The 17,728-nt window shown below is 50.2% G+C and overlaps 1 protein-coding gene across 1 annotated transcript in view; it reads left to right on the top strand.

Annotated features, from left to right (window-relative positions):
• Positions 1 to 17,507, top strand: part of Klhl3 (kelch like family member 3) — a 111,657-nt gene extending 94,150 nt beyond the window's left edge. The window contains exons 11-15 of the mRNA XM_055629403.1: positions 167 to 268; positions 3,478 to 3,606; positions 6,487 to 6,627; positions 9,239 to 9,382; positions 12,907 to 17,507. Coding sequence (XP_055485378.1) covers positions 167 to 268; positions 3,478 to 3,606; positions 6,487 to 6,627; positions 9,239 to 9,382; positions 12,907 to 12,935 — 545 coding nt within the window. The 3' untranslated portion in view covers positions 12,936 to 17,507. The remainder of the gene's footprint in view (positions 1 to 166; positions 269 to 3,477; positions 3,607 to 6,486; positions 6,628 to 9,238; positions 9,383 to 12,906) is intronic.
• Positions 17,508 to 17,728: the final 221 nt, after the last annotated feature.

Below are 17,728 nucleotides of genomic sequence, written 5' to 3'. Positions count from 1 at the left end.
AGTAGGCTGAGGAGTTACTGTGGCCACTTGCCAGGCAGAGGCGTACCAAGCTGGACTTCCGGAGTCTGTGGTCCTGTCTTGCCCTCTGTCTGGCCCCACTGTTCCTCACACGTCAGGGTGAGTGAGGCTCATGGCTGTAGAAATATCATTATTCTCTTCTCCCTAGGCCTGGCATCGGTAGAAGCCTACAGCTACAAGACCAATGAGTGGTTCTTCGTGGCTCCCATGAACACTCGGCGGAGCAGTGTGGGTGTGGGTGTCGTGGAGGGTAAGGAGGCTGTAGAGGATGGTGGCTGGTCCCACCCCAGCCTGAGGGCCTTGTCCCTAGTCCAGCACCTCGCTCCATGCTCTACTGTGGCTGTACTTTTCAGGTCACTGGTCCACGGTCTGTAGTTAGCAGGCAAGGAAGGGTGCGACTCAGGGGGGAAGCTCCTGAGCCAAGGCCGAGAAAGGGCTCAGTAGCTTAGAGGAAGAAAGAGGCAGCCCGTCCCTTGGGCCACTTGTAAATATCTCTGCTAACAGTGGGGGTTGGGAAGGAAGTAAGGAGCCCAGAGTCAACCCGGGACCTGGGGTACCGAGGAGGGGTGCTGACTATGGTTGGCTAGTTCTCTGCTCACCTTCGTGGTTGCTGGCAGGGCCACGAGAAAGGCAGGTTTTTTTTTCAGGTCTGATACATCTCAGGATAGGCTAGGTGTCAGGGGTGGCCAAGGCAGGAGAATGTGGTGAGATTGGAGGCCTGGCCAGACAATGCTCAGAAATTTGTAAAACATCCCTTTCTCTTACTAATTCTCTTGAGCCCTCTGGAAGAACGTAGGTAGGTCTCAGAGTTTTCCTCAGTGTGGGAACTGAATCCTGGAGAGAGCAAACGAAGTACTTAAGTTATGATAGTAAATCTCAGGGCCCTCCTAGTCTAGATTCGGAGACCATTCTCAGCTGCTGATAGGTAGGAGTTTGTGAGTTTGGTACCAAAGCAGAGAGTATGAGCTGAACTCAAATATTAGACACGATGAGCCAATGCAGATTTATTAGCCTGTACTAGTCTGCTCATCCAGATGTGTGCAGGGCTGCTTCGTGTGCCCCTCCCCCCACATTAGCCTAAAGTGCAGTGAGATGGTATCTTAGTTTGTTTTCTGTTGCCGTGATAAAACACTGACCAAAAACAACTTGGGGAAGAAAGGGTTTGGCTTGTAGATCACAGTCCATTAAATAAATAAATAAATAAATAAATAAATAAATAAATAAATAAATAAGTCAATAAATAAAGCAGGAACCCAAGGCAAGAACTGATGCTGAGACCATGAGGAGTGCTGCCTGCTGGCTTGCTCTCTGTGGCGTGCTCAGCCTGCTTCCTTATATACAACCCAGGACTACTTGCGTGGGGATAGCATTACCCACAGTGGACTGGGCCCGCCCCCATCAACTTGCAATTAATAAAATGAGCCACAGAATCGCAGGGTAATTGGCTCCTTGCCTCCTGGAAGACTCTTTCAGAAGGACAAGGTACAATCTGATGGAGACAGTCCCTCAGCTGAGGCTCCCTCTTCCCTGGTGAGTCTAGTTTGCGGCAAGCTGACACACACTAACTGGCACAGACGGCGACTGTCTCCTCTCGGCACGTCTCAGCCCGCAGCGCGGTTATGTAGTTTGAAATTTCCACTTAAAGGTGTGTTATCCCAGCATAGCTGAACATATTGTCTTAGGGAGGCCAGGATTCTATCCCTCGGTCAGGATAGATTAATTATTTCTTGGGGTCTCATCCTCTTGGTGAGACAGAAGTTGATTTGTCTAGCCAGGAGCACCGAACAACAGAGCAGGAGTTAAAGGCTTGCTGACACACTCAAGGCCAGACCTTGAGTGGCCGTTTGCTTCGGCTGGTACGAGGTTGGAGTGGTTGGTGGGGTTGGAGCAGGTGCCTTGATGGCAGAGAGTTAAAATACTGTCCTGACAGGGGCTTTTGTCAGAATGCCAACAGCTTGCCCTGCCGCTGCAGAGGAGGGCTGGGGCTTGTTTTTTGCCCTCCTGCCCCTGAGGCTCTGTGGGCTGTGGGCTGCCTGGGCAGCAGAAAGTGTTTCTAAGAATGCGGAGGAGGAATTGGAGTGGACCTTGCCTCACAATGGCCGAAGACTCTTTCTGCCCGGTCTGTTCTGTCTCTCCCCCTCACTCCCAAGGCTATGCAGCCTGAATGACCCGTAGCAGTCACAGGATAATTGGCTCCTTGCCTCCTGGAAGACTCTTTCAGAAGGACAAGGTACACAGTATGGGGTGGAGTGTAGACAGAAATGCCCATCAGAGCAGACAGGGTGTCACAGAGATGGGACCGCCTGAGCCAGTGTACATGAAGGAGTCGCCTGGACTCTGGAGAGGGTCCTTCGTGAATTTGTCTGTCTGTCTGTCGGCTGCAGTTGAGGTCTTTTTGACAAAGGTCAATTGAAAAGACTCAAAGAGAAAAGAGTTTGGCAACAGGAGGATCGCTGGGTCAGCAGTCCTGATGGCCTGAGAAGCTAATGACGTAATCATGCATTCTCACATCCTAGCTGTACCCTCGTATTAGGGACTCACACAACGACCCCCAGCTCTTGAGTAAGTAATTCTGTTAAGTAGATTTGCCCATGCCTTTGTTGATTCAGCCTGAAGCTGGTGTCAGTTTAGCTACTGTCACGGCATCCTGCACATCTGATTGTCCACAGGTGGAGCAGGGTTCTTTCTCTGTCTCCACAGAAGGGACTGTCCTATCATGTCTAAAACTAATTGTTAAAATTGTGTTCGAACCCTTGTCCTCACATAGGTCAGGTAACCGTTTTTCCTTTCCTTATTGTACCCAGCTTCCAGCTTCCCACCCCAGATAGAAATAACACAGGGAGACCCAGGAGCTTAGCCTTATTTTTACTTAAGAGCAGTTGATAATGCTTCGGGGTTCTTGTCCATGGCTCAGAGAACACAGGTGGCCTGCAGAAAAATGCCAGCTGCCCCAGCCCAGAGCGTACCCAGCGTGCCTGACACACCTGCTCTGCAAGCCAGTGTGCCGAGAGGAGTCCCTGGGGCTGCGCTTGGCTCTCACTGAAAGATACTCTTCTATTTTCTCACTTGTCACACTGTGAGCCTAGAGCCAGCGGGTGGGTGTGTGGTCACGGCTGAGAGCCCTGTAGCTTCCGGCACTGGCATCTTCTTCTGGATGCGCTTGAGCCTAGTTCTCCAAGCAAGCCTGTACTGAGCCTCAGGGATGCTGAGTGGGTGCGCCGTGCTGGGTACCTGGGCTCTAAGTGTCTCATGGCTTCAGAGCAGACAGAAGGCAGGGATGGGAGGGGCCGTGTGCCCCGTGGCTGGAGAACAAGCTGGGTGCTCTAGAAGGAGGGGACCCAGAACCCCAGATGAGGCAAAGGCAGCAGCTCAGCGGGATGAAAGTGGAGCTTTTACCAGCCGAGCTCCTGTGCCGTGTCCGCGTCCCCAGCACACCCTCAGTCCCTTCGTCTGTTCCAGGGAAGCTGTATGCCGTCGGGGGTTATGATGGCGCTTCCAGGCAGTGCCTGAGCACTGTGGAGCAGTACAACCCGGCCACCAATGAGTGGACATACGTGGCAGACATGAGCACCCGACGCAGTGGCGCTGGTACGTGAGAGCCTCGGGGTACGGGAGAGCCCTGGGGTCCAGGCTGCATCCTCTTTCCTTGTGGCTGAGACTAGAGACAAGCAACGGAACCGTACCCTATTCCCCCTCATGCCGTCTCCTTTCCTCTCGTTGGAATAGCCCCACCACATGCACACCACATATGAGGACCAGCCTTTCCCAGCGACGCCTAGCTCAGCACGGAAGGTGTGCTGACTTTACTGCTTTCCTATCACTACTGTTTTCTGTTTGTTTGAGACAAGTTCTCCATGGCCCAGGCTAGCCTCAAGCTCACCAGTAGCCTAGGCTATATCTGGGCATTCCCTTGTTTGTACTCAGGCCTACCTCTCTGGGGAGTACAGGCCAACTCTGTGCTGAGTGCTGTCATGGTACAAATGCCTTCCCTTCCTTCCTCCAAATCTTACGATGTAGCCCAGGCCGCCCTCAGACTTCAGCCTCTGGGATTACAGGTGTGTCTGGCCTGAGGCCTCCACCCACTTACTCCTTACCTCAGTTTATCAACGCTGATTCCACTGACAAGATTTTGAAAGTCCTACCAGAGGTGGCTCGCTTTGCCCATGGCTTTAGAATTAGTGACTTGTAGAGTTAGAATTCTCTCTCCAAAGTAGGAGCCTTTAGTCCTCAAATAATGAGCCTCAGTCCTGTCCTGGCTTTAGCTGACAAGCTCAGCTTGCTTCCTGAAGCTGTTGCCTTGGGACGAAAAGCCAGCATGGTAGTGTTTATGGCTGGAGATAAGCCTATGGCCCTTGTCCCTACCTTTTCCTTACATTGTTCCTCCCCAACAAGTGGAGAAAATGATCTCCCAAATGTTTTTCTATTTCTGTCCTGTGAGAGGTCCAGGCACTCATGAGCTACTTCCACAGTCCCTTCCTTTCTCCTCGTCTTCCCCATCATCCCTGAGCTGTGGTCTGGGAGAGCAGGCAGAGCCTTGGCTCTTGGTTCCTAGGGCTCCTGGTGATGAATCTGAGCCTCAGTGTGGGGCTGGTGGGAAGACCTCGATTCCTGGGAAGAGAAGCCAGATGCTCTCCACAAAGTCACACATTCATTTTCTCTCTGACCCTCTCACATATCTTCATTCTTAGCATTAGGCCATTTTAGTTTTTTTTTTTTTTTTTAAGAGACGTTTTGTGTACACGTCAGCGGGGTCGTGGAGTTGAATGTCTGCATGGTTCCATTTCAGAAGCATGTGGGGGGGAGGCTGTCTCTGTGAGTCTTGACAGGTTGGCCCCTCATGAATGCCTTGAAGTCAAGAAGCCCGAGCTTTAGAGCTGGGTGGGCTTGTCCTTGCCACGTCATCTTGGGCGACCCCATTCCCCGCCCTTGGCATTTAGTGCCCCCGCTGTGCTGTGCCCATGCTCTCAGGGGACCAGTTCCATTCATAACTCCTGTGATTTCCCCCTCTTCCCTGACGGTTTAGCTGTGATAGCTTCAGGCACCTTCCTTGCACCTCCTAAGATCCGTGTGGTGATGCCCTTTCCCTGTGGGTTGTGCAGAAGGTGGTTGGGAGGAAGGTGGCGTCACCTGGCCCATCCTTGCCTGGAGGCCCCAGATGCTGCTGTTACTGCTGTCTGTGTCTCTGGGAGGCCTGGTGACCTTGGCTGGGATGACTCTTGTGACTTTTGTGACTCAGCGCACAGCATAGCAGAGCAGATGGTCGGAGAGAGGGACCATCTCAGGGTTCCAGAGGTGTCAGTCCTGCTGATCCCGGAGGAAGGGAAGGGGAAGCAGCTTGGAGTCTACTGAAGGTTCCCAATCCCACAAGCTGACAGCAGCCGTTGGTGGCCCAGCAGCACCATCTGCTGCCAGATTTGGGCAACTGCTGGGAACCACTGGCTGTCCGCATAACCACTGCCTGGGAGTCTACCGTACACCCCTTCATTTAGATAGCATCTGCTGGGAGCGCGCCAGCAGCAGCCTCTGGGAAACAGAGCAGGGCAAGACATAAGCAGTTCCTGACCTCCTGAAGTCTGTAGCCTCCAGGTCCAGCTCTTGGGCCCACAGACCTGCTGCACATCAAATTCACCAAGACAGCCTTTTGGGCTTCTGGCCAGTAGCTCTGGGGTGAAAGTTCCGAACAGAAAGGATGCAGCCTGTCCACAGAAGGGAGTAGTCCACGGAATCACTGAGTCATCCTGGCTCCCTTCTTCCACAAACGGGGAAGAGAAAGGGCCACCCCAGAGGAGGAGAGGAAGGCCTAGGTGTCCCACCTTCCAGAGCCACTGTTCTCACTAGGTGCGGCCTTCCTCCTCAATGGCTAAATCTCCTTATCACACAGCAAAGGCCCACTCCCCGCCGCCCTGGCAGCTCCCCCACCCTCACCCCTGTCCCTGGACATTTGATGCCTTCTGCCATCAGGGCACAGGCTGGCAAGGTGTCTGTCCTCAGCACCTTGCTCTGTGCTCTGTGTCAACGGGTACAAGGCTGAATAATAAGATGTTAAGGGAAAACAAGGCCGCATGGTGGAGAGGCCAAAGGGGAAACAAATGGTGTCGGTTGAGAATCAGCCTCTTGTCACATCCTATTGTGTTTCTCTGAGTTTTTTTTTTTTTTTTTTTTTTTTTTTACCCCTTGTTACCCTCTGTAGATGTATGCACACATACATATTTACATTTTAAAAGCAGAAATGGGGTCACACTGGCTTTGTTCCTCAGTGTTTGCAGGCAGCCTGTCTTGTGGGGAGCCAGGTGAGCATCATTGTTTATTTGTTTTACAGATTATGAGGGCAATGAGGTCCAGGGAGATGGGACTTGCTCCCCAGGTCACTCTGCCAGCGATGGCTCACCAGGGCTGGGCACCAGGCCTCTTGGGTCTTGTTTTTTTTCTATCGAGCCTGGGGCTGGGACACTGTGTTCTGCCTTTCAGGGGTTGGGGTGCTCAGCGGACAGCTGTATGCCACTGGGGGGCATGACGGACCCTTGGTGAGGAAGAGTGTTGAGGTTTACGATCCTGGGACCAACACCTGGAAGCAGGTGGCAGACATGAACATGTGCCGACGTAATGCAGGTAACGTGACTGGAGGGGGCGGTGTCACAGCTGGTGCCCATATTCACCTGTGCGATGGCTCTCGCTGGTCGCCACGCACAGAGCTGTGTGGACCCCAAGCCACACAGAGGTACTGCCAGTGTCTGGCTGAAAGGTTTTCACATCTCCACAGAGTCCAAATTCCTTCCTAGCGGGAGAGCCGGACCCCACCTCACGCCCCTCTGTCATCTCTCCCTTTATTGTTTTCCTTGTATTCCCAGTCCCCACTTCCCTCTGCTCTTCGAATCCTTCCCATAGGGAGAGCCTGTCACGTGCTGCAGGGCCTGCCAGGCCTGCGAGGCAGTTTCCTTTCACGACGTTGCTGTTGCTTGGAGCTGGGCATTGCTGTATGTGGCTTTGTGCTTCTTTGCTCTGGGAAAGGGTGGCATGGCTTTGCCCACCTTCCCAGGATGGACTGGCTAACAGGTGCTGCCAGGAAGAGTTCCTGCTTTTATTCTCACGGTAGCTGTTTGCTAAACTCACTGTGGCTGACTTGTTGGAGGCGTAAACAGAGGCGTTCCTCCTTGGCTCACCGCCTGAACCTGCTGCGATACCTTGGCGTTTGGCCTCTAGCTACACAAACAAGGAATTATAACACCCGTAAGGCAGCTAAGTCTGCCTCTAGCCTGTGAATTAGGTTTAAACATGGACGTGTACAAACATCCCCAGGTATATGTTACTTATTTAATAAGTAATAATAAGATCCTATCATAGCATTGTTTTTTTTAATTTTTTATTTAATTTTTATTAATTACACTTTATTCACTTTGTATCCCCCCATAAGCCCCTCCCTCCTCCCTCCCGATCCTACCCTCCCTCCCCCTTCTTCACGAATGCTCCTCCTCAAGTCCACTGATAGGGGAGGTCCTTCTCTCCTTCTTTCTGATCTTAGTCTATCAGTTCTCATCAGAAATGGCTGCATTGTCATCTTCTGTGGCCTGGTAAGGCTGCTCCCCGCTCAGGGGGAGGTGATCAAAGAGTAGGCCAATCAGATTATGTCAGAGGCAGATCCTCTTCCCATTACTATGTAACCCACTTGGACACTGAACTGCCATGGGCTACATCTGTGCAGGGGTTCTAGGTTATCTCCATGAATAGTCCTTGGTTGGAGTATGAGTCTCTGGGAAGACCCCTGTGTTCAAATTTTCTTGTTCTGTTGCTCTCCTTGTAGAGTTCCTGTCCTCTCCAGCTCTTACTATTTCCCACTTTTTACATAAGGAAATCATGAAATTTGCAGGTAAATGGTGGGACCTGGAAAGATCATCCTGAGTGAGCTGTCCCAGAAGCAAAAAGACACACATGGTATATACTCACTCATATAGACATACAACATAGGATAAACCCACTAAAATCTGTACATCTAAAGAAACTAAGCAAGAGAGAGGACCCTGACTAGAACACTCAATCCCCATCCCAAAAAGCAAAGAGGATAGGCTCACGGGTAATTGTCACATGGCGATTGTGTCTTCCCCGTGTCTCCAGAAGAAGAAGAAAACAGGAAACAACCTAGGAACCTGCCACAGAGGGCCTCTGAAAGCCTCTGCCCAGCAGACTATCAAAGCAGATGCTGAGCCTGATGGCCAACTGCTGGGCAGAGTGAATGGAATCATAGCATTGTTTTAAAACTTGCCTTTCAATCTTTCATCAGCATCTAATTACTAACCCTATCTTCTCGCTCCCAATTATCAGGGCTCTCTCAGAACTTACCAATTCAATATTGGCTACTTCATTTATGTCCTCTTCTCTAGGCTGCCAGCGACGCTGTAGTTATAAATGATCTTTATAGTTAAGCCAATGTACACATTTAAAATGACCTCTAGAAGGAACAGCCAAGAGTAGAATCTTGAGGCAGAGGAAGGATACGTGTTTTAGATGCCGTGCAGGGAGGCAGCGTATTTTGTGCCCTTCGCAGTACTGAGAGTATTCATCAGCATTGCTAGTTACTACTTTAAAAAGCGTCATTGATTAAGTGGAGTTTGTAAAAAGAAAAAAAACAAAAACCAAAAAAACAAAAAACAAAACCAAACCCAAAACCCACTCTCTGCTGGACTACGAGTTTTAAGTTGTTGAATAAAAGTTACATTTCACTGCTCTTCCATCCAGCTTTATGAGACCTTGCCTTCAAACAACTCACACTGTTAGGAACGAGAAGGGAACCCCAACCTGGGGTACTGTTTGTGAATTCAAATGCCCATCTTGTGAGGCAGCTACAGTTTTAGCTGCCTCACGGCTCGTCAGGGCAGAAATGTGAGCTCAGAGGCATGAGGGCATCCTGGCACCTTGTCTCTTTCCTAGCTCAGGCTGACAGGGAGGCCTGCATGCTCCCCATAAAAAGTTCCCTCGGGGAAACCCGCCCCTGCAGTGTTCTCTCTGTAATGTGGAGGTGGCGGGTGGGGAGAGGCGTGCAGCGGGAGCATCCGTAGGACCCTCTGAGCCCAGCGGCTATGCTCAGCATGCTCCTCCACTGAGTGGCTCAGACCTCAGGATTACATCTCTGCTGTGCGACAGAAACTGGGGAAGAGAGGCTGTGGGCCCGGGACCAGCTTCCCATGGCTCCTGATTCCTCGCCCCGTGACTTCGGTTTGATTTGCAGGGGTCTGTGCGGTGAATGGGTTCCTGTATGTGGTCGGAGGGGATGATGGATCCTGCAACCTGGCGTCAGTAGAGTACTACAACCCGGTCACTGACAAGTGGACGCTGCTGCCAACCAACATGAGCACTGGGAGGAGCTATGCAGGTCAGTTGGTGTGCAGCTCCGGGGACCTACACACCAAGGGCAGGGACAGCAGGAGACGATGAGGGCTTGCTTTCAATGGGGAATGGAATGCTTCCTGTAGGCTCACGGGTAATTGTCACATGGCGATTGTGTCTTCCCCGTGTCTCCATGACCACCACTTCCCCCGTGAATCTGAGTGTAGCCTTGGAATACTTAAAGGCATGCTGTGCCTTGCCTCGGCCACTCCTGGTTCACTTTGTGCTAGGCATTGTGGGTGGGAGAGCATGGTTCTCGATCTTTAGAAGTTAGACCTCCCTGTACGGACTGGAGCTCTGAATGGATGCCTCAGGACACAACAGTTGTGAGAATAGCATTCCGTTCTTAGGAGATGGCTTTGTTGGATTCTGGGTAGTCTCACGGACCAGCTGCCTTTTATTGCACTCTTTTTATGTTAGTTATTTTCCTGTTGTGACAGATTCCTGAGAGGAGCTGTGTAAGTGTGTGTGTGTGAGTGGAGGTATTTTGTCTCCCGGTTTCAGGGATTTCAGCCTGTTGTCTCTTGGTTACTTTGTTTCTGGTGGACTATGGGGCTCAACACTCAGGGCTGCTGCAGGCAGCATGTGGGAGAGTGGCCCGTGGAAGCCAGGGTCAGAGAAACCTGAGTGGGTCAGGTTCAAGTGCCCTGCAGTGGCGCCCTCTGGCCACTCGCCCCTCCCCCTCTTCAGGTTTCCAACATCTCCCAGAATAGCACAGCCAGCTGGGCCCCAAACCTTCAATGGCAGCAGTGCCTGCAGGGGCAGCAGCTGCAGCCCCAGCTGTAGCAGCCTGGCCTGAGCGGGCTGGGCCAGTGTGGTGGGTGCGGTGTGCACGCTCCCTCTCGTCTTCTCAACAGCCCTCAGGCTGAGTAGGACTGCATGCCCCCACCCCACAGCCGAACTGTGGAGACTGTATGTAACCACCAAATGCCAGCACATCGCCAGTAGGCACGAACCCAAAGTTCATACATAGGTCTGGCCTCTTTCTATAGTGTCCCAGTCCAGGGCTGAGTAAAAGAGGCTGAGGGGTGATGGGTAGACTGGGGTGGGGGTGATGGGTAGGCTGGCACAGAGGATCTGGTGCCAAGTCCTGCACAGGGCGAAGAGCTGATGTTGCTGAGGTCAGAGATCCCCTGAAGAGGAGAAGCACAAGCCCAGTTTCGTATGTCTGGCCTAAGCGTTTAGGTTAAATGGTCTAAATGTTTATTTACGGGGCACACACACAACGTGCCATCCATATGCCAACTATTTAAGCCATGCTTTTGCGTCACATACACCTTGGCTCCCATGCTTTTCCTCTTACTCCCACATCCGTGAGGAAGGCCAGCCATTCTGTCTTGTTCAGGTTTCAGGACGTGCTGCCTGTGTCATGCGGGTGCCAAGGGCTCTGTCCCCTTCTTTCCTCACCGCAGTGCATTTCTTTCACCTTCCCCTCCCTTAAGCCTTTCTCACAGGGTCACATTTCCTTCACTAAGACACTGGAAGCGTTTTGATCCTAGAACAACTCTGTTCTCACGAAAATCAGCACCCTTTTTCCTGAAGCCACAGAGGAGAGCGCAGGGCCTTTGTAGGATGAGGAAGAGGGCGGGACCCTTGGGCCCCTCCCCTGTGTTGATGAGAAGTGGGCGGGACCCGTGGGCCCCTCCCTTGTGTTGATGAGAGGTGAGTGGGCTGCGTAGGACCCATTAGGATTTCATGTATGCTCTGGATGTTTCAAAAGCCTGTCTGCCCACGCCAGGACTGGTGAGAAGGAGACAATCAAGCCATTTTGTCCTCAAATCAACCGACGTTATTTTAAAATCTAGGGAGTGGGTCTGATGTGCCAAGACTTAAGGCTGACATTACTTATCTGAGCGTTGCTTATAGTAGCACCGTCCTCTGGGCTTTGCTTATAATAGTGCCCCTCCCCCACATCATAATAATGATTGACATTAGGGAAACAGTTACATTTTCTATGGACTGCTTACTCAGTGGGTATATTGTTTTCTATCTTTTTACAAATTGAAAATATATATTTTTTCATACAGTATATTCTGATTATGATTTCCCTTCCCCCAGCTCCTCCCCACCTCCCCATAGTTTTAAGGCCATGAGGAAATGCTTGTGCCTGACCTGTTGGATTAGAAGAGGTTGAGTATGCCCAGTGCACTGAGTGCTCTGGCCCTATTGGAGGACAGGGAAGTTGAAGAGCTGTTAGTTCTGGAAATGGGTATGGGAGTCCCAGATCTGCTGCTAGTCCTGGGGCTCTGGGCAAGATATTCCACCTAACTGAACTTGCGTTGTCTCAGTTGAAAAATGAGGGTAGAATTAGATTGTGCCTCTGAGGGCTTTTAAGAGGATGTACCCGTGATAATGCGTGTGAAGTTTGTAGCATGTTGCCTGCCTGGTGTGAGTCACCACAGGCTAACGCACTCTGGTTATTATTAGAAGCTGGGATGTATTAAAAAGATAATGGCTGCGCTGTTGGTATGAAGGGATAAAAGACTTTTCCTTTGTGTTCTGTGTTTTCCAATTTTTCCATAATGAGAGCATATTTTTTTTTTCTAATAAAAAAATTCTTATATAGAACACTACATGAAGATACTACAGGAGTCTGCTCTTGAAAAGTATTACTTAGTGAGAGGTAGCTGAGGTAATGAGAGCTACCTCTCACTACGTAGCTGGAGTCTAGGTGAGGGTGCCAAGGCCAGCGGGTGGGTACCTTTGGTCTGGACTCAGGTGTCCACAAAATGCTTACAAAATGTCTCTGATGTAGTATCCCCCCCCCCCTTTCCTTAGTTTCTCGTCTTCAGTTCGAATGTCTTATAGCTACAGGACTATGTTAAAATAAATAGTTAAAATAAATATCTAGCAAAAGTGTTTACTCCTGGGCAGTTTCTGAGTTAGGATTTTAGTAGCAGGTTCCAGAAACCTACCCCTGGGAAGGACATGCAGGGTCCCAAGTAGAAAGACGTGAACAAGCCACCATCACAGCACAGAAGGCTTGCCTCACCTTCTCCTTGGCTATGACCGGGCCACAGGCAGTCTAGGAGGCTGGTTTGTCACAGCTGGCATCTGTACTAGAGGGCAATGTATGTAGAAAGCATGTTGGCTGTCTCAGCCTCTGGTGTCGTCTACACTGACTCAGTGGATCACAGTGAGACTTGGGTTGTGAGTGGATTTACAAAGTTAGGTTTGTTAAGTTTTACAAAAGCACTGACACACAGGACATGCTTGAAATGTTTGTCCAGTTGGGAGTCAAACACTGGGTAAGGGTGTCAGTTCTAGGATTTTGTGGACTGGTGTGTGAGGAGTCTGCCCGCATGAGCTCCTTACGATCATGTTTGTGGATACAGACGGACATCCCAACAGGACATATCAGAGTGGAGACTGCAGCTGCTGGCAGTGATAGCTTGTGACCCTTGGGGACCTATTGGCTATGACTTAGGTGTTGGAGATTCCTGGGCTCCTTGGGACTCTGAAAAAATCAGGAGAAGCTAAGATTGTAACTTTCTTTCCCTTTCATGTTAGGTGTTGCTGTGATTCACAAATCCTTGTGACCCGAACTCCCTGCCTGTGACTCACTCAGCAGGGAGCAGCTGGACCATGACAACTGATGAGATTGACTGGGAGGCTCTGCAGTGGTTTGACAACCACCCGAGTTGTCTTGGCAGGCCAGCCTCAACCCTCTCGGTGTGGACATTGATGACCCACCTTCTGCTCCCAGGTGCTTTGGTTTCTGCTCTAACAGTTGGGTTCCTGACAGCCCCAGCAGCACCCTTGGGAGTGTGTGTGTGTGTGTGTGTGTGTATGAGTGTGTGCATGTGTGTAAAACATTTCATTCAGTGGGGCCTGGGGCTGTGTAAGCATCTACTAGATTTCATTACTACTGATATTTTTACTGTGCTAAACTCCTACACACATCTTCTGGACTTGTCCTGTGGACATACTAGACTACTAAAGATGCTGTCTTCTGGAGGTCCAGGCAGAACTAGCCAAAAGCACACTCCACCATGTCTGGGACCATGACTTGACTACTGTAGCCATGTGGAATTTGGAGGTTTCTTCAGAGCTGCTCTATAGCCTCCATGTACCTCCAGGGTACCTGTGCCATTGCCTCTTCCTTGGCTGCTTTCTAGGAGGTGGATGAGAACTGTTTTGTCTTCACATCTTGGCCTCTAGTCTTTGATGTCATGGATTGAAGGTTTGGAAGATTTTGTGTCTTTTCAGCAGGGAAAACAAACTCATCAGATAATTGCTAGGTCAAACACTGGAGAGACATAGACAGGAAAAGCAAGCAAGGAAGCAAGCTATCAAGCAAATGAGCAAGTAAGCAAGCAAGAGGGCAAACAGTCGATCAAGTGAGCAAGCAAGTGAGCAAGCGAGGAAGTGCTCAAGCAAGCAAGTGCTCAAGCAAGCAAGCAAGTCATCAAGCAAGCTAGATAGCAAGCAAGCATTTATGCAAGCAAGCACTCAAGCATGCACACACTGCAAGCAAGTGAGCTAGCAAGCAAGCAAGCTAGCTAGCAAGTGCTCATGCAAGCAAGCTAGCAAGCAAGCTATCAAGAAAGCAAATGAGTGAGTAAGCAAATGATCAAGTAAGCAAGCAAGCATGCGAGGTAGCAAGCAATTGAGCAAGCAAGCAAGCTATTGAGCAAGCAAGCAGACAGACACTAAAACCAAAGTGGTATGGATGTTCTTTCCACCCACAGTGATCTCAGAGAGGTACCCTGCCTTTGACTGTTCTCAGGGCACCTACCCTATTTATTATGCTTTTTTATATAGGCTTACTTATTCATGGTATCAGCACTCATGTGGAGGATGAGTAAAAGGTCACCCGGCCACTAAACCCAGAGATAGGTTTGTCCCTGGGTTAGGAGGGGCCATGCATAACTCAGAGGGACATGAATGACTTCTAAGAAATATACTAGCTGGATCTGGCCATTTGTGATGATGGTCAGGGCTACCCATATCGTTATCTTCCCTTTCTCATGATTCCCTCCTCTTTCAGGGTCCTCATCCTTTCCCCGGCCTCCAAAACACCCCATTTTCCTTTCCTTTTGGGGAGGAGATAGTAGTGCGCCCTTCCTCAAAGACACCTGTATTTTAAAAAATGAAAGCAACGTTTTGCTCAGCCACAGATCCAAATTATTAAGAATGTAACTTCAGGTACCTGGCGTGGCATTTGGAGGTTCGTGAAAGCACACACATTAAGGGGCGGGGGTCGGATGTTTGCTGCACAAGCATGGATTTGATTTCTAGCACTGATGTAAACAAACAAACAAACAAAACCAAAACCTCTCTGGGTAGAGCAGTTCGCATCTGCTATGTTAAAGCTGGGAAGGCTGAGGTTGGCAGAAACCTGAGCCTTTGGGGGGACAACCAGCCTAGGCTACCCAGCGGTCTCAGGCCTCAGGCAGAGACTCATAAAACATGAGTCAGCAAAAATGCTGGCTCCTGAGGACCAACGTTAAAGGTTGACCTCTGGTCTTTGTACAAACAAAGAGCTTCAAAGCCGAACTCTTCCTAAGCAAGGAAATTGCTTGTACTGGCATTTCTGCTGCAGGGGGGTGGGGTGGGGACTTTGTGCCCGGAGAACAGTCTCACACCCAGGGGTTGGAGTCCATCCACCCCCAACTCCCATCCCCGCATCAGAGGCCACATAGAAGAGACCAAGGAACTTCATAAAACCCTGACACAGATAGCTTCTTGGAAGTACATTGTGTAGGAGGTTGGCACGCCCTGCCCTCTGCATTTGGAAACCCAGCTTCTCCCCAGCTAGGCAGTATTTCCTGAGTGATTCAAGCACCCTCTTCCACGAGGGCAAATCTTCTGTAATGTCAAGCAGAATTAGGAACCGCCACATCCAGATAGCTCACAGTCATCGGAAGAAGCTAGAGTACCAGGTTTGGGGGACCCAGAGGGATGCAAGCGTTTTCTCAGCAGGTGCTCTGGCTCCAGCTGTGAGTGGGGAGAGCGCTTGTGCCAGGAAGTGTGCAGAATGCATTCCTAATGCCCTGCCCCCATTTCCAGGCAAATCTGGGGACTTGTTTGAGGTAGAGAGAGGTAAAGATAAGTTTGGGGATCAGAGTCTAGTGAGCTGTTTGCACAAGCACTCTATTTTGGGTGAAAAGTAACCCCACCGCCTCCCCCACTCCCACCCAAGAACCTAGACTTTTCTATGTAGGGGTCACGATGAGTCTTCCTTTGCATCCTCTTCCCGGAGAGAAGCCCTCCTTCCGTGGAGGCCGGCCAGCCACGGTTTTCGCTGGAGCTTTTGCTGTTGGCTGCACCTCATGTCTCCCTCCTTGTGAAGCACCGCTTCGGCGGGTGGAACCGCTGAGGGTCCACTCATTCCACCCCTGTGCGTCCTGTCTCACGGGGCCTAGAACACTGGTACGTCACCACCAAAAAGCCAATCTGCCCTAGCTGCCCACAGATGCCACCCCGGGACCTGTGCTGCTCCATTCTCAGGTAGAAGTCTCCCCATGGTGGATACCTCAGACCTGCTTTCAAGGCTGTGCTAGTCACGCAGTGGGTGGTGACCCCACCCCCGCCCGTCACAGCGGCCACCCCTGCTAGTGAATACAGCCCTGTCAGGGGCACATCTGAAATCCGACTGCAGTGGCTACCCAAGGTTAGAAGCAGCTTCGACACCACTTGGATGCTGATTCGGACAACGTAGAAGTCAGCTTCTGAATTCCAAAGTTATTTCTCCTAAGTACCCAACAGCATCTCCATCTTAAAAAACAAAACAAAACATGGCAGTATTATGCAAATGAAGTGACCTCATTTTTTTCTGCTATGCAATAAGAATTCTGAATTGTATCTCATGACAAGCCAGTTGCAATATCCCCTCAGCTGCTTTCTTTCTTTTTTTTTTGAGCTGTCCTACTTTGATATCTGTTGTGTAACGTTTGTATATTTCTGAGCTAGATTCTTTCAAAGATTACCTTTTTGTAAAATTGAAGCTGTAGCTTTCAGGCTAAAGTTTTAATGTAGATATTTTTATAGATAATTTTTCACGACGTTTGAATCACTTTCTATTGTCCATGATGATGAAATGCTGTCGTGTGTGTCGTTCACCCTGACAGAGCCGCACACCTGTTGCTGTGCTGTTTTTCGTTTCTCACCTGTGTTAGACCCTTCTGAGCTCCAGGCCCTCGGCCTTCTAAGGAGAGTGATGAATTCCAAGCACAGTCCCTGGGTTTTGTCTCTTAGTCACTAAGGACTAATGTTAAGACTCGACTCAGCCCTTACCCATGTCTATCTCTCATGGCTTTGTGTTTATGAGTCTGTTCTCTGCAGGGCTGGGGTTGGGCCAGTCATGTGGTAGTGGCTCTCACTGCTCTGGCAATGAGCTTGCCCCTAGCCCACACTCCCTAGGTTGCCTGGGCCCTGCAGACCTTGTTCATTCTCTACTGTCTCCTTTCTTTTAGAGGTTCCTGGCACTCAAGGCCTCTGAGGCTGGGCCATGTCTCTTTGGGAAGCTTGCATTCCATGTACTTTGGAAGAGGGGTCCACTGTGGTCCCTCGAAGAGTGTGTTTAGCAGGCACTCACACATTTTTTTTTTCTTGAGCTGCCTCCACTCTGGTTTGTGTAGGTATCTGTCTGCCACTGGCCTCGTTTCTCTTTTTAAACCTTAATTTATTATTTTTGGGACAGGCGCCATTTAAGTCGCCTCCATGCTTCTTCCTGTTTGACCTGGCAGGATCAAGCTGGGAGGCTTGATGAACAAACTCCTTCGGCTGGACAGAGTATGCAAGGCTTTGATGCGTAGAAGCACAGGGGTCAGAATGTTGTGTTGTATTTTGTGTTTTTGTTTTTTTGTATGTGTGCGTTTGCATGTTTGCACTACTTAGGCCCCTCATGTTCAGCTGCACTGTTTATCTACTGAGCAAGCAGGAAATCCAGCAGCACTTCCAGGAGAGGCCTTTCCATATGGGTAACCCAGCCTTAGAGGCCTCATGCAGCATTTACTGTGGGACTCAGACAGTCCTGGGTGTGGCGGCAGCCCAGGCAGGAATGCATGGGGCTGTGGCGTTTGCAGGAATAAATCGCTCCTGTGCTGTTCTTGCCTTTGGTTATAAGATTGTAAATTATTCCCCTCCCCTTTTTGGTGGTAATAAAGGACCCTTGTTAGACTTCTTGTTTAATTGTATGTGATGTGTAAAATACTTTCTTTGAAAGAAAACTCAAAACATAGGACATGTCCTATCTGGGTGGATGTTCTGTCCCATGCTTGACATGGGCCATCAAACTGGACACTATCTGGCACAGGTAAGGCCCTTCATCTGACCTGATGTTTTCTGTGTGATGTTAGGGACCATGTATCTTAAAAGAACACTTGTC

Source organism: Psammomys obesus, unplaced genomic scaffold, assembly GCF_907164565.1.
Source record: "Psammomys obesus unplaced genomic scaffold, mPsaObe1.curated_primary_1811, whole genome shotgun sequence".
NCBI classification, from domain to species: domain Eukaryota; kingdom Metazoa; phylum Chordata; class Mammalia; order Rodentia; family Muridae; genus Psammomys; species Psammomys obesus.
This window is presented reverse-complemented; position numbering and strand designations above follow the sequence as displayed.